General features: G+C 36.3%; 1 protein-coding gene across 5 annotated transcripts in view; it reads right to left on the bottom strand.

Moving 5' to 3' along the window:
• EPS8 (epidermal growth factor receptor pathway substrate 8) overlaps positions 1-16681 on the bottom strand; it is a 206705-nt gene that overhangs the window by 45247 nt on the left and 144777 nt on the right. For all 5 annotated transcript variants that reach the window (XM_040235257.1, XM_040235260.1, XM_040235258.1 and 2 more), the window contains 8 exons: positions 15611-15772; positions 13698-13847; positions 10746-10828; positions 10046-10182; positions 4333-4406; positions 2862-2988; positions 1054-1142; positions 608-682 (listed from right to left, as the gene is read on the bottom strand). In XM_040235257.1, the coding sequence (XP_040091191.1) occupies positions 608-682; positions 1054-1142; positions 2862-2988; positions 4333-4406; positions 10046-10182; positions 10746-10828; positions 13698-13847; positions 15611-15772 (897 nt within the window). The remainder of the gene's footprint in view (positions 1-607; positions 683-1053; positions 1143-2861; positions 2989-4332; positions 4407-10045; positions 10183-10745; positions 10829-13697; positions 13848-15610; positions 15773-16681) is intronic.

The raw sequence follows: 16681 nt of genomic DNA on the forward strand, positions 1-16681 counted from the left end.
GGATGGACTGGTTGGATCTCCTTGCAGTCCAAAGGACTCTCAGGAGTCTTCCAACACCACAGTTCAAAAGCATCAATTCTTGGGCACTCAGCCTTCTTTATAGTCCATCTCTCACATCCATAAATGACTACTGGAAAAACCATAGCCTTGACTAGACAGATCTTTGCTGACAAAGTAATGTCTCTGTTTTTTAATATGCTGTCTAGGTTGGTCATAACTTTCCTTCCAAGGAGTAACTGTCTTTTAATTTCATGACTGCAATCACCATCTGCAGTGATTTTAGAGCCCCAAAAAGTAGTCAGCCACTGATTCCACTGTTTCCCCATCTATTTGCCATAAAGTGGTAGGACCGGATGCCATGGTCTTCGTTTTCTGAATGTTGAGCTTTAAGCCAACTTTTTCACTCTCTTCTTTCACTTTCATCAAGAGGCTCTTTAGTTTTTCTTTTAAGCTTTCAAATTTCACATCATCAATGTCCACAAGAGACGCCAAAAGAAATGGTACCCAAGCAAGGCAATGAAGAAAAACTATCAAGATAATCTAGACAGAAATGTGGGGTTGATAAAATGCTAAGAACAATTACTTTCTGAAATTAACAAAATCTTACCATATTTAATGGAGTAAATAAAAAATGAACCAAATCTGCAGCACTAGGATTCTGGATGTGAGATTTCAATTTGGCCTGTAAGATTAAAAAAGCAGGCGAACACATTACTACAATGTAATCAGGCCAAAGACAGACATTCAAAAAGGTTCAACACAGACTCAAAAGAAGAGGTTTTGCTACTAGTTTCACCTCTAGAATCTCAATTAGCAAGCACTGAATTAGATTAGGAGAACTTCATTTTAAAAATTAGAGTCATCCTTTTTTGATCAAGTGTCTTAGATGTATAAGTTTTACAATCTGCTATGCTAATTAAAGGCAAATAAAAACACACAAAAATACCTACAATAACAGTTTAATCTCTTAATTTGATCAGGTACATCCTCCAGGCTAGACTCTGATCTCTTCCATTTGTTGCTTCAAATAGTGCACAAATAAATTTCACTTACCAGAAGGTTAAATCCATGTTTAAACTTTTGGAAACAGTCCACAAATGCATCAGGAGGTGGAGGTTTTGCCCGCAGTGTTAAAACACCCTCTAAAGAATTAAATAGGAGAAGGGGGTAGATGAGGGCAAAGTTCCAAGAAAACTTCTTCAATGAAAAGAAAACACGTTTATGTTTGTAAAGTTTGATGATCACATCAGATATCATGCTACCTAGTTACCTTCTCACTTCTCATAGACTGACTATAAAAAATTAAGATGACTCAACCTTTGAAATGGATTGCCGTACCCTTAGGCACTACCAGATTACTCATCAGGTTCCATAAATTTATACTGTAGCCCTTCTACATGCTAATCATTGTGTTTATCACTGTGAAGACTATAAAAATGTGCAAGCTGTGTAAGTTATACATCCTACTCCTAAGGCCCTAAAAATCCATAGACGATATGAATCAGATAAGTAATAGAGATGTGTCAACTGAGGCTACAAAGAGACTACCGATGAGGAAATGTATACTTAAGGATGTATCCTGGGAAAAATAGTTTTCAGATGGGATTTGGAAAGTCTGTTCCAGGGCAGTTTGGTAAGAAAAACATCATGGTTGAATAAAAGCAGCATTAGCAAAAACATGGAAAAAGGAAATAGTCTCTACATGAAACAACAAACAGAAAAGCAAAGACACATGAGAATGGAAAAGTAGATCAAGGTGAGACTGTGAATGACCTTGACCGCCAGGGTGAGGAGTCTGAGTTACATAAAGCAATAGAACACGGGATTAACAAGCTTTTCAGCAGAAAAAGTGAAGTAACTGCCTTACAGCTTTAAGAAGAATGTCTTCACAAAACGGAAGACTAGAGGCTTGAAGGTTGCTTAGAAAGCTGGGTAAAAAATGAGGTACCTTGAAGCAGCTGCTGTATATGAAACTGAAAAGGGAAAAAAACTTTATACAAGAGAGGCTGAAAAAATAAAATCGATGTTGGTTATAAACTAAAGAATGGACTCACAAAAAAATCTATGGTTCTGAATTTGGATGACCAAGAAGATGGCATACCCTTTGTAAAGAGTACAAGAGCAGCAAGTACATGAGAAAGCAATAATACTGAATTTCAGAATATATGAAGTAAAGTATATCCACATACACACTTTTAGAAGACAGGTCTACTGTCATATGCTTACGATGTAGACAGAGCTAGAGAAAGATGTGGAAGTCATGTGTAATGAGAATATTTATTCTTCTCATATATTTCCATCTATACCATTTTGTTAAAAAATTATAATTTTATATATCTTGAGGTCATTTTAAATAACTGAACTGCAGCATATGTAAAAACTGCTTGAAGGTGACCTGAACATACTGTTTGGAGTTTTGTGATAAAAAATTAAAATCCACTGACATTTTTAACTATTTTAATAAGCAGAGTCAATCCTTTAATTTAACAAAATAATGAGATTCTATATTTATAGTAAAATAAATTTAAATATGAGAAGAATGGCACTATGACTTTCTTTAACAGACATTATCTTTACAATGACTAACAAAAACTATAGACAGATGGCCACTATTGAATGAGTCTCTAATTAATTTAGGCAGAATGTCTTAGAGTCTTTCTTTACTGTAGCCAAATCGGGACCAAATGCGCTATTTCTCAGGTTTATTGTCCTCTCCGCCCATATCACTAGTTCTCTCAAAACCAGAAAAGGGACCCTGGTCTCTGGGCAATGGAGTCCTGTTTAACAACTCTGAAGTGCCAGCTCGGCCTAGCACTGGCATTCTGAATGGTTCTTTAGAAGGTAAAGAAAATCCAACTTACCTCCTGGCCCTTTCTTTTTACCTTTCTTAGCTTTCTTCCTTTTAGAAAGCTCAGAAAATGCTTCAGCTGCTTTTTGGAGTTTTGTGATAAAGAATTCAATGTCATCCAAAATGTGGTTTAAGATTTGCTGAAATTAGAAATTAAAGAATAAAATATAAAGCAGAAGAAATCTATTTTTACCTTAGCTTTACACTGTGAAGGAAAATCAGAAAGTTTAAAAGAAAGAAAGAAAGAAAAGAAAAAGGAACCCTTCCCACATATAAATTTCAAGTTTATCACTAATTCTAAGAAAAAGTATTCAACTAAGTATACCTGTGGCTAAAGTCTAACATTTACATTTTTATTTAGTTTTATTTTATTCTATTTTCAATATTATAAAGAAAACATTCACAATATATATTCAGACTAACTATTTTCAATTACTCTAATCTTCTCATTGTGTTCTTCCCACATAAAGTTGTGGGGGGATTCTAAGAAAACAGTTTGTTAGAATAGCACTAGCATTTTAGTTTTTCTAATAAATTTCCCAATAAAGCAATGACAATATTATTTTTCAGGACTAAGGGTATATAGAATGTTGTGATAACCTAACACACACATTGATAATCTGTAACAATAGGCATTAATAAGAGCTTCTATAGGGTAAAGAAGAATTAATGATGCACTATGCTTTCACAGATCATGGGATCAACTTCAATTATATTATATATTATATCATATATTATATTAATATATACTGTATATTATACATACTATAGTCTTTCTTGACTTCCTTTTATGTGTGAAACTTGACATTCTTCTAAAGACTAAAAACTGAGATTAAATAAGCTTTTGAGTATTAAATAAACCTTTAAGTATTAACAAGTAACACTGTAATACAAAAATTACATTTCAAACTCTAAAGTCCTTTAAGTATTTGTTTCCAAATAAGCTCAGAACATAAGTAGAGTATAAAAAGCAATTATACTGACATCATATTTTATAATTATGTTACAGGGCAGTGTCATTTTGCTAGGAAATTATTATAGAGAAATCAAAATCAATATAGCCTTATCTTTTAAGTATTAAAATATACTTATCTACCCTTAAGAAATGCCACATAACTTTTATCTTTCAGGCATTATAAAACACTTTAGAATAAATTCCAGGAAGACAAATTAATAAGATATTTTAATTATAGATTACAAACCACAAGAAAAGAAAAATCCCTCAAATCTTGACCATTCAGCTTAAACTCCTTTGTAAACCAGTTAATATCCTAGTTCTATCACAGCCATAATCTACTAGTTAAATATTTGCATAAAGGCAAAAATTGTTAAGAAAAAAAAATAATTCAAAGGTCATAGCCACGACTGAAAAGAGAAAATATAGTTTCCACAAAATATATTTAAATCAACTTAACTTTTCCTGTTAACATTTTTTCTCTAAAAAAAGAGAGAGCCAATGGTCTAATGATGACTGTCTCACTTACCACATCCCTGTCAATGCGGGCTGCCATCATCTCAGGTGTTTCTTCCTGCTGGTAATAATTTCTCTGTTTCTCAACTAAAGAAAAGAAAATCATACATCTTTCAACCTGTTGCTTAAGTGATACCAATATAGATAACCAGACATGCAAACTGTCTAGAAAAGAGTGCCATTGGCAAAAGTAAACACTTGCACTGGATACAAAAATCAAAGCTGTGCTCATCACCTCTGGCCTGTACCCTTCGCCACTAGCATCTCTAACACGTATCCTCACCACCCTCATCTCTGACATTCATTCCCACCACCACACTTGACAGAGCTGAAGTACCAGCCGTCCATCTTCATGGTACTGATTTACCCTGTAATCTCCCCTCTATTCTCTCTCTTCTAAAGTCAGATGCCCGTGGAACCAAGCCTAACTTAGTACCCTTTAACTCCTACAGAAGAAAAAATATACACGCTTTTTAAAGCACCTATTTCTTAAAAGGTGCTTTTAAGAAGTTCTAAGTTTACTAAGTTAACTAAGTTCTAAGTTTTAAAGCCCCTCATTCTCATACTTTCTAACATCGTGATAACAGTAAAGCTTTGGGTCTTCTGATAGTAAAGGGCTTCTAATATTCCAGTTGTAATTAAGCTTAAAGCCCACAATGTTGGGCTAATTCTCATTTGAAGCTATATGCTTTAAAAGCAGAAATACCTATAAGAATTTGCAAATTGAAGAACAAAAGTCTCGAGATACTGTGTTAGCTCAGCTGGCTAGGGCATGATAATCAGTATCATTTTATCTGAACTCCTTCCAGCTACAAGACTGTTAACACTTCCAATTAACACAGATACTCATTCCAAGATTTCTCAGTAGATGAAATGAAAGAAAAAGGGATGGATGGAACAGGAGAACTGCGTCATTACTAAATGGAAACACAACTCAGGATGGATCCTCATGGCTCATCATGTTCAGTAAAGAGAAGTGCAAAAAATACTGCAAACTGCTATGCCTCCTCTATGCCTAACTTTACCCTTAAATGGAATATTCACCAAAAAAGAAAAAAACAAATCACTGAGTCTTACGAAACTTAATCAGTACAATTTCCATATATGCAATCTAGCCAGTTAGCTGCTGTTTTTACATGTGTTTGGCTGCTATCTTAGCTATAGGTATACCGGGCAGCAGTTAAGTTGAAGCTGAAATATAGGTATTAGGAACTCTACTAGGTCCCAAAATACCATTTGGAGGACACAGTGAGAGATATGTAGTATTTCTCAGAGTTTTTCATAGTCTGAAACACTACTAGGAATGCACTGCAATTGCCACTGTTCTACAGAGATCTCTTCTGGAGTCAGGGCAGAGCTATGGCTGCATGCGTGCCTGCATGCTCAGTAGTGTCTGACTCTTTGGGGCCTGTGGACTGTAGCCTGCCAGGCTCCTCTATCCATGGGATTCTCCAGGCAAGAATACTGGGGTGGGGTGCCATTTGCTCCTTCAGGGGGTCTTTCAGACCCAGGAATCAAACCCAGGTCTCCTGCACTGGCAGGCAGATTCTTTACCACTGTGCCGCCTGGGAAGGCTCAAGAGCTATGTCAAGGATCCGAAGAAGGAGTCATCCAACCTAAGTCAGCTGGAGCCTTCAGGCGAGCAGAGAGATACTCCTCTTAGAGGGCTTTCAACTACAAAGTGTCCTGGATCCAGGCAGAACCTCATATGGTAAGCACTGTGTTCTGTTTGACCTAGTAGTAAACTAGAAATTCTGAAAAGCTTATCTAACTGTAACTTGATAGATGAGACTGTACAGAGTACTTCAGACAACATCTAATGAGGGACTTCACTGGTGACTCAGACTGTAAAGAGTCTGCCTGCAATGTAGGAGACTGGGATTCGATCCCTGGGTCAGGAAGATTCCCCTGGAGAAGGGAATGGCTACCCACTCCAGTGGCTCAGATCGTGAACTCCTTACTACTAAATTCAGACTTAAATTGAAGAAAGTAGGGAAAAACTGCTAGACCATTCAGCTATGACCTAAATCAAGTCCCTTATGATTATACAGTGGAAGTGAGAAATAGATTTAAGGGCCTAGATCTGATAGATAGAGTGCCTGATGAACTATGGAATGAGGTTCGTGACATTGTACAGGAGACAGGGATCAAGACCATCCCCATGGAAAAGAAATGCAAAAAAGCAAAATGGCTGTCTGGGGAGGCCTTACAAAGAGCTGTGAAAAGAAGACAAGCGAAAAGCAAAGGAGAAAAGGAAAGATATAAGCATCTGAATGCAGAGCTCCAAAGAATAGCAAGAAGAGATAAGAAAGCCTTCTTCAGCAATCAATGCAAAGAAATAGAAGAAAAGAACAGAATGGGAAAGACTAACGATCTCTTCAAGAAAATTAGAGATACCAAGGGAACATTTCATGCAAAGATGGGCTTGGTAAAGGACAGAAATGGTCTGGACCTAACAGAAGCAGAAGATATTAAGAAGAGGTGGCAAGAATACACAGAAGAACTGTACAAAAAAGATCTTCACGACCCAGATAATCACGATGGTGTGATCACTCACCTAGAGCCAGACATCCTGGAATGTGAAGTCAACGGGCCTTAGAAAGCATCACTATGAACAAAGCTAGTGGAGGTGATGGAATTCCAGTTGAGCCATTTCAAATCCTGAAAGATGATGCTGTGAAACTGCTGCACTCAATATGCCAGCAAATTTGGAAAACTCAGAAGTGGCCACAGGACTGGAAAAGGTCTGTTTTCATTCTAACCCCAAAGAAAGGCAATGCCAAAGAATGCTCAAACTACTGCACAATTGCACTCATCTCACATGCTAGTAAAGCAATGCTCAAAATTCTCCAAGCCAGGCTTCAGCAATATGTGAACCGTGAACTTCCTAATGTTCAAGCTGGTTTTAGAAAAGGCAGAGGAACCAGAGATCAAATTGCCAACATCTGCTGGATCATGGAAAAAGCAAGAGAGTTCCAGAAAAACATCTATTTCTGCTTTATTGACTATGCCAAAGCCTTTGACTGTGTGGATCACAAGAAACTGTGGAAAATTCTGAAAGAGATGGGAATACCAGACCACCTGACCTGCCTCTTGAGAAATCTGTATGCAGGTCAGGAAGCAACAGTTAGAACTGGACATGGAACAACAGACTAGTTCCAAATAGGAAAAGGAGTACGTCAAGGCTGTATATTGTCACTCTGCTTATTTAACTTCTATGCAGAGTCCATCATGAGAAATGCTGGACTGGAAGAAACACAAGCTGGAATCAAGATTGCCAGGAGAAATATCAATAACCTCAGATATGCAGATGACACCACCCTTACGGCAGAAAGTGAAGAGGAACCAAAAAGCCTCTTGATGAAAGTGAAAGAGGAGAGTGAAAAAGTTGGCTTGAAGCTCAACATTCAGAAAACGAAGATCATGGCATCTGGTCCCATCACTTCATGGGAAATAGATGGGGAAAGAGTGGAAACAGTGTCAGACTTTATTTTTTGGGGCTCCAAAATCACTGCAGATGGTGATTGCAGCCATGAAATTAAAAGACGCTTACTCCTTGGAAGAAAAGTTATGACCAACCTAGATAGCATATTCAAAAGCAGAGACATTACTTTGCCGACTAAGGTCCACCTAGTCAAGGCTATGGTTTTTCCAGTGGTCATGTATGGATGTGAGAGTTGGACTGTGAAGAAAGCTGAGTGTCGAAGAATCGATGCTTTTGAACTGTGGTGTTGGAGAAGACTCTTGAGAGTCCCTTGGACTGCAAGGAGATCCAACCAGTCCATTCTCAAGGAGATCAGCCCTGGGATTTCTTTGGAAGGAATGATGCTAAAGCTGAAACTCTAGTACTTTGGCCACCTCATGCGAAGAGTTGACTCATTGGAAAAGACTTTGATGCTGGGAGGGGTTGGGGGCAGGAGGAGAAGGGGACGACTGAGGAGATAGCTGGATGGCATCACAGACTCGATGGACGTGAATCTGAGTGAATTCCAGGAGTTGTTGATGGACAGGGAGGCCTGGCGTGCTGCGATTCACGGGGTCGCAAAGAGTCAGACACAACTGAGGGACTGAACTGAACTGAACTGAACCTACTCCAGTATTCTTGCCTGGAAAATCCCATAGACAGAGGAGCCTGGTGGGCTACAGTCCATGGGGTCACAGAGTCGGATATGACTGAGTAACTAACACACATAATGAGGGCTCAGAAATCCTTGGGAATAGATTTTTGTTGTTGTAAATTATAGGTTTGATGGATGTTTTTATAGGTTTATTCAGAAAGTCTAAAAAACTTAAGGTGTCTTACCCTTCCTGAACTTCAAGGATGACCATTTTGACCTCTCTCAAAATAAAACCCACATCTCCTCTACCAAAAGAGTAACAATAGCTAAAATACTCTAAGTACACAAGAAGTAGAAAACACTATAAAATTCCACTTCGCACTGTAAATACAAAGTGGAAATGTATATAAAGTGTTAAAAAGTTACAATAACTAAAAATTATGCTACTTTATTTTTGAAAAATGGATGCTTCAAAGATTTCTTTCTTTCATCTGTTTGGTAGCTGGGCTTATATGTAAACTGAAAATAGCTTTAAGGACACAAGAATCTAAATAAAATGGAAAGTGATTGATAAAATGAACTCAATTTGGCAAAAATGACTACCTACTATACTGTTCCAGGTACTATCATGTATATTATTCCCTTTCAGATCTGCAGAAACATATGAGTTTAACTCATTTCCATTCTGCAAGTGAGGCATAACTTTTAAGGTCACACAGGTATATCCCAGGCTTGCCCCAGAGCCTAAATTTGGTTCACAGACTCAAAGGACAGTCCAGTATCCCTCATTTTGTCAATTAAGTTTTTTAGTTTAACTACACTGCTAGGTATTCTCATGAATGATGCTTTACTAGTTAAAGAGTAAGTGATTTAAGTAGTCACACTGAACTAGGAGGTAAAAGAACTGACACTATGGTCTCCATCAAATTCAGACTCACCAGATCACAATTTATTTACCCTTGTAATCAAGAGATTAGACCAAACATATGTTAAGGCATTTTCCAGTTATAAAAATTTCAGACGTAGTGAAACATTCTGACATATATTACACTATGTTCTTTGATATGGTTATTTGTTTTAAGAATATTAAAGCAAAATGACAGTACAGACATAGGACCCATTAGGTAAATTTACATGATGATGAATGCAGTTTAGCCCTTTTCCACCTCCCTATCCCCTGTCCTGACATCCTGCCATTGTAAACATGAACAGTTTGTGCAAGAGAGGACAGTGTAAGATAACAGTAATGGAAAGAACTTTGAAGAATTATCATTTTCAAATATTGATCTAAATTATATTAAATATTAAAATATTTCATTTATATATTAAAATATTATATTAAGTGTAATGCATTATATTTAAATATATTTATAATATTAAGTATATTAAAATATTATATTATCACTCTTTTAATTGTTAGTTGAGTCAAACTCCCTCTTTGAGAGCTTTAAAATGAAAAGACTCTAACACTAGATTTATTAAAAGACTGGTCTTAACTCTTAGAAACAATAATCTTACAAAGCCCTTAACTTTTCTTTACATAAGATCTATTTTTACAAAACTAACCTCAAGTTTCAGCTTAGAAATCAGCATCAGAGCCTGAAAGCAAGAACTGGGTCACCACTCAAAGTAAATGTTCAATAAGTACCAATCCCTGGAAGTACTCACAGTCTCCTTGGTCAGCTGCCAAGGCAGACCAGGCTGCCACTCGACTCCTAACGTCCACCTGGGTCACAGTGCCAGGGGGTACGGGGGCAGGCGCTTTGGGTGGAGGTGGTATACCAGGGTCTGCTTTGGAAATCATCCTGAAAACAGATGAAAACAAACTGAATTTTTACCATCTCTATTTCTATAACACATCAGTTCTCTCAGTTTTATGTATTGGTTCTTTAACCTCAAGAAGTATGCCTTGGGGTAGAAAAACAATGATTTCTTAACCATTCCATATTATGTATATTTATAAATGTATATGAAAAGTACAGAACATTTTCAGTTCAGCTGAAAAACAGGTTTAATGTATTTTTCTGGGTCTCCTATGATTAGCAAAGGGTGTTAACAACACTAGAGTCCTAACATCTATTTATATTCCCTTAGGCTATCTTCCCTTAAAACGCCACTCTTTTGTTCATGAGTCTCTAGGACAGCAGAAGTGGGAGCAGCCACGCCAGAGAAACACTAGAATTATGGAGAGAAAAGTCACGCGCACACACATACACACCAACAACCCTGGGAAAGCAAATGAGCTGAGATTACAGACTGTAATCTGTAAAACATAATAATACACCTTTGCTGAAAATATTTTAATTTTTAAAGAAAAAAAATGACTCAAAAACCAATTCTAGCCCTTAATTTCTTTTAATGTTTTTACCTCAAGACATCAAGCCGCCTCTTCTGCTTCCCTCCTTTACTGTCACTGATTGCACTCTCAATATCGTCACTAATTAGGTTTGCCTGCAACGAAAGACAAATTACCTGGGAGGTTATGGATTTCTTTATCTTGGTATGTAGGTTAAAACAGAAAGAGGGATTATGTTCGCTGTCCAAATCAATAAATGTCTTGATGCAAAAGAAAAGTGACTTTTTAAAAAATCTGCTTTTGAAACATGACACTTGTAGTTTTTTTCAGTGAACTTTGTAATGAAAGGATTCGAAAATGGAAGGAATTTTTAAAGATTATTTCATCCAGACTCCTTTAATTAAAAAAAAAATGCTATACTTGTATAAAAGCAAAGAGAAAAGGGATTTGCATATGTTGAAAGTGTAATCACATGCTGAAAATGTAACTGGGTTAATACCTCTGCCCGGGAAGAGGTGGAGGAATAGGAAGTACCAGCATATGCAGCAACATCCCTCCCCTCCCCCATCCTCACCATCCACTGGGCACCCATTAACCGTGGACATACATAACTCAGTTCCAGCACAGCCACTCCCTCAGTTTAAGACAGCCCCAAGTCATCACTAGGTGGACCCAACACTTGGCTGTAACCCTTGTGATAACCCTTTTATTCTGTCATTCCAGGTTAATAAAATCTAGCTTTCTCCAAAGGAATGATGTTTCTGATACTCTTCCAACAAGAGCATTTGAATGTCTGATGTGGTTTTCTTGGGAATCAATGTGAGATTAGCAGCTAAGAAGTTTGTTTGGTTCTGAAGTTTATTTATAGCTAGTGATTATTACTGTATATCACATTCTTGCTGGGATATATTCATCTCCTATTTTATGTCTGCTTGGTCTCTGTAATTATGTATGTTTTCCTCAAATAGACACACACACACACACACACACTCACACACACATTGTTATTTAGTTGCTAAGTCGTGTCTGACTCTGCAGCCTCACAGACTGCAGGCTGCCAGGCTCCTCTGTCCATGGCACTTCCCAGGGCATTTCAAGAATACTGGAGTGGCTTGTCATTTCCTTCTCCAGGGGATCTTCCTGACCCAGGGATCAAACCTGTATCTCCTGTATTCGCAGGAGGATTCTTTTACCATGGGGCCACCAGGAATGCTCCCATATACACACATACATACAGACATAGTTATATATTCTACTCTTTACCATAGGCACAGGTAGTCATAAAATTTTAGAAGTGAGGCGACACTTAAAGATCATATAATCTTTTCTTGTTTTATAATTAGTAAAACTGAGGAATACTCATATGATGATTTGGCCTAGGTCACACAGCTATTAAACGAGAATGCTAACGTGTCCTAGTCTAGCTTCACTTGGGTAAGAACATCCTAGTTTCAGGAAGAATGTCTAGGAGTCCTGAATTTCCTACGGGCAGGGTGTGGAGTTGGCTATCATATTTCCAAGAAAAAATTTATACTGAGGTGGGCAGGAGCATTGTATAAAGTCCCATGATAAAGGTTAAAACTCAAAAGGGAAGTTGCAAGACGACCCATATAAAAGAAACTACATATATCATTGCATTTATATTTCTAATGGGGCAAGGGAAAAAATCCATCCCAAATGTGGAATATGGCACCAGTGAGTACATGCATAGAGCTGTGTGGTGGTACTTAAGCTTTCAAGCAGGACAAAACAACATTCAGTGAATCTGTTTTGGACCCATCAATATCATCATGCCCCAACAAATAAAGCAAGCCCTTTATCCTCAAAACTGGAATCCAGAAACTTCACTCAGTCCAATAACAGCTTCCAGGGAGAGATTTTCGAGCACTGAGACATATAGCAGATTTAAAATGTCTTTAAGCATAGCTCTCTGTGTATAAAATGTTTGAATTAAATTTCACTGTTTTCAGAGTAAAATATCCATCTTAATCCTTACTGATGTAACAAATCTAACCTTGCAAAAAAAATTCTTAACGCGTTTTATGACTTTACAAAGGCAACATATGAGAAGTCAAATGAACTTATACAAATTATCTATTGCTACAATTGTTTCCAAGTAAGAAAGTCATTTACTTAAATAAAGTTTTTAGAAAGTCATTTATGACATGCATTGAAATAAAAAAAATTATAAAATATACTATTTATAGTCAATCTTACTTACCTATCATATTTTAATGTCAAAGAATTACAGAAAAGATCAAATGATGCTTTATGCTAATCTCCCAACATTTCTTTATAAGAAAAAGAATGCCTGTATATATTACATACAATCAAGTGTTCTTGGCAAATCACTGTTCTTGGCAAAGCAAAAATCAACTCAATTAAAAACGTTTTCCCTTTTAGAGACATCAACTCATGAAATAAAGATTCAAGGTTGCAGATAAATTCTAATGTCCAATAAAGCATCACAAATTACAGTCACTTGAAAATTACAGTGTACTTGGAAATATAAATCTTCAGGATATGGCATATTGTTACCAGTAACTATGCTCAACTCTTCACATTATGACTTGGGGATTACATAACTTGAACAATTTTTCAAGTCACATAATCAAACAGTAACCCTTAAATCAGTACCATGGAAAACGTCCAAATGTTTTACTGCGATAACCCAGGCTATGTGATTGGTGCCAGAACAAAACAGAATGAAACAGATGACATGGTTATTGTCTGTGAAGCATGATTTTTGAAGAATCAATCTTTTATAAGTCCAAGTCCCTCAGTGAAAAATTTAATGTATTATCTGCACATTTTAAAAATAAACAGAATGCATCTGATTTTTTAAATAACACTCAATCTTCTCGTATTTATTTAGCCTAAACATCCTGGGGAAGATACAGAGGTGCTTTCCTAACAAAACTGTAAGACACTAAAAATCTAGTACCTAGTAGCCATATGATTGAAGGAGGTAATCAAAAGCTAGAACATCTGCTTAAAGGGAGAGAAAATTCACCAGTCTTTTACCTTAATCTCATCACACTGGAAAAGATGAAGGTCTGGCTTGCTCTGGGTTGGCTCTTTGCACACCAGGGCAAGAATCGAATCGTAGCTACAGGAGTGCATCATGGCTTGGCAATGCTGAATGGTGTTCAAAGGAAAATTCTCCAATTCATTCTAAAAAGCAAAAATACAACTTGCCTTACTTTTCATTGGATATATAAAATGTGCTCCACAAAGAGCTCTAGGCATCATACCAATAATTTTTAAAAGTATGCAAACCACATTGACAATGAACACTAGTAAACACAGAAAATATGGAGGATGAGTAGGTACAAGGAGAGAGAAAATACACCATCCTGGGCTAGAGGAGGAGTGAGAGAAAGAGCAAAAAAGATGGAAATATTTAATAAAGGAATGTGGTTCTGTTCTTAATAAACAGAAGAAAACCTGAAATTAGCAGTACTGATTTCCTAGGATTATAGCATAGAGAGGATGCCTTTAAGAGAAAAATAGGTAAACTGAGGCCTCTTTCCAAAGTTATTATCCATCTTACCTGGTATTCTTTTCCCTGTGGCTCTATAATACCAAGGTTTTGCTATGTTTTGTTTTTACTTGAATATTATAGTCAAACTCTTAGTTTTTATCTTTAGTAATCACAAATGTTAAGCTAAGAATAATACATCATTTGTACACTTTTTATTTCAGTGAATCTCTTAGATGGAAAAATTCACTATGTAAGTTTTTCCAGCCAAAAATATCAAACATCAGGGTTAGAAGAATCTTGCTAAAAAATACATTCTTTGAAATGATTAAGCTATTTGGTCATATGAAACTGAACAGTCTCTAACCAATAAAAAGGCATGCCAATAAGACCCTGATAGATCAAATAATTACTTCTGAAACAAATTAATTTTCTGTTCATAATAATAATGAATTCTTTGTTAATGAGATACATTTAAGGTGGTTATCCTAACATGAATGGCCTTACACAAATGGCAAGCAGTGTCATGATGTGACTGATGGGAGAAATGGTGGCTTTTTATAAGTAAACAAAATCCAACATCCCTGATAACTGGAACATAAAAAAAAATAATAACTTTTATTACAGACAGCACATATACACAGACATCACACCATAAATTGATTCTAAGCCCTCATTCCTTGGGACCCAGAAAGGTGAAACAAAAAATGCAGATTCCATTAAAATAGAATGTAATTTCTAGGTCACACCAGGGAGATAACAATTTTCTTTCAAAATAAATTAATATTCCTTCTCTGTAACTACTTGAAACTAGGAGGATTAGAGAAGCTCCCGGGTGTTATTCTCTCACAGAATGCAATAGATGAGATGAAAGAAAGGGCAAATTTTACACCCTACTCCTATCAGAATACTTTAACATGATTACAAAAGTTATTTTCTTTATCTTAGCAACTCAAATGCCTTCTAGGTGATGGGGCTCAGAAAAGGCCTCTTTTAAGAGCTCCAGCATCTTACCTGACTACCTGTGTGAAAGAAAGGTACCCAGTGTTGACCTGGTGGAAGTTGAGGCACATATACACAAACTCCTTCATCCCAATTCACTCACTGGGGTTCAAACCACAACACTTGGATATGGCTTGGCCTAGCATATAATTAACATATGTCTTAAAGAATAGTGCCCTATAGGGGCTTTAGTTTAGCTCTAGGTATGTTTTCCCCACTTCTTCCATCTCATCATATATGGTTAAAGAAACATTGTATCCCTCTATTTCTGGTTTAAAAACATGATTTTGCATGCATAAAGTATATGGAGAAGGACTTTTTTCCTTCAAATTCACTGGCAAGAGTATTTTATGGTGGCAAATATTTACCCATGTTCAAACAATCTGACCTAACGGGAACATAAATATTTTTAGACTTTCTTGAAAATAAAATAGTATATGTTTTTCAAACTTGCCTTTGATTCTAAATCGATCAGGCTCACAGCTTTCTCATCCACCTGAAGAATCATATCTTGAGTCCATACTTTGCCCTTAGCATCGAGCAATTTCAGCTTCCTTATTCCATCATCAACAGTTATCATAGCATCTTTCCGATCCAGAACAAAGGTGGTCAAGTGCTTATGATTGAGAAAAGAAGAAACGTAACACACATAGCCTCTTAGTATTTTCCCCCCAAATTGTAAAGTTAACCTAACTGAAGTCAGCTAGTAGAGGGGAAAGACAAAGATTGGGTTGGTCAGAAAGTTCATTCAGGATTTTCACACCTCTTATGTGAAAACCCGAATGAACTTTTTCACCAACCCAATACAAAGTACTTTAGAACTTCATGGGAACCTTACTGGGATAATAAAGTCAAAACAGGTTTTTGATGAATAGAGGAAATGATGCCTTGCATCATAAAATATCTAAATCTGTTTAATACTGAGCCTTGTTGAACTGGACAAACATGAGAAAAACAAACTTTAAACAGCTTAAATAACATGCTCTTTATATTCCATCTTGGTTATTTAGATGTTTAACAACAGAAGGTGGTCAACAAACCAGCCTGAAAACTATAGATACTGGTAGTTGAGAGCAGCAACAGCAATTCTAGTTTGCAACAAGTATCAAACTTTTCACTGCACTGAAACAAAACTTTAAATTTCATTAAGCATGCTTGAGGAAACAGAAACCTAAAAACAGGAGCAACTTAAAAATTATTCCCTAATTGAATATTTTCTATTATAATAAGCAAAGTTCACCCAAATAGATTCCAATTAAGAGCAAGTATCTTAAAAGACAGCAATAGAGGGAAAATTTTTTAAAAAGAGACCATTGTTTAAACAGAACTTGCAATAACTTTAGACAAAACCATCAAGGCTTATTTCAAGATTCCATAATACAAAATAGAAGTCTTTGTTCTGTTTTTAACCAAAAAATGGCTGATAATGATAAATGAGTAGTTATTTTATTTTCCATGAAAACAGATTAACTAGATACTTTTATACTTAACATCTGTTTTTAAAAAATCTAAAAAAAAATTTCAA

Source organism: Oryx dammah, unplaced genomic scaffold, assembly GCF_014754425.2.
Source record: "Oryx dammah isolate SB20612 unplaced genomic scaffold, SCBI_Odam_1.1 HiC_scaffold_29, whole genome shotgun sequence".
Classification (NCBI taxonomy): Eukaryota; Metazoa; Chordata; class Mammalia; order Artiodactyla; family Bovidae; genus Oryx; species Oryx dammah.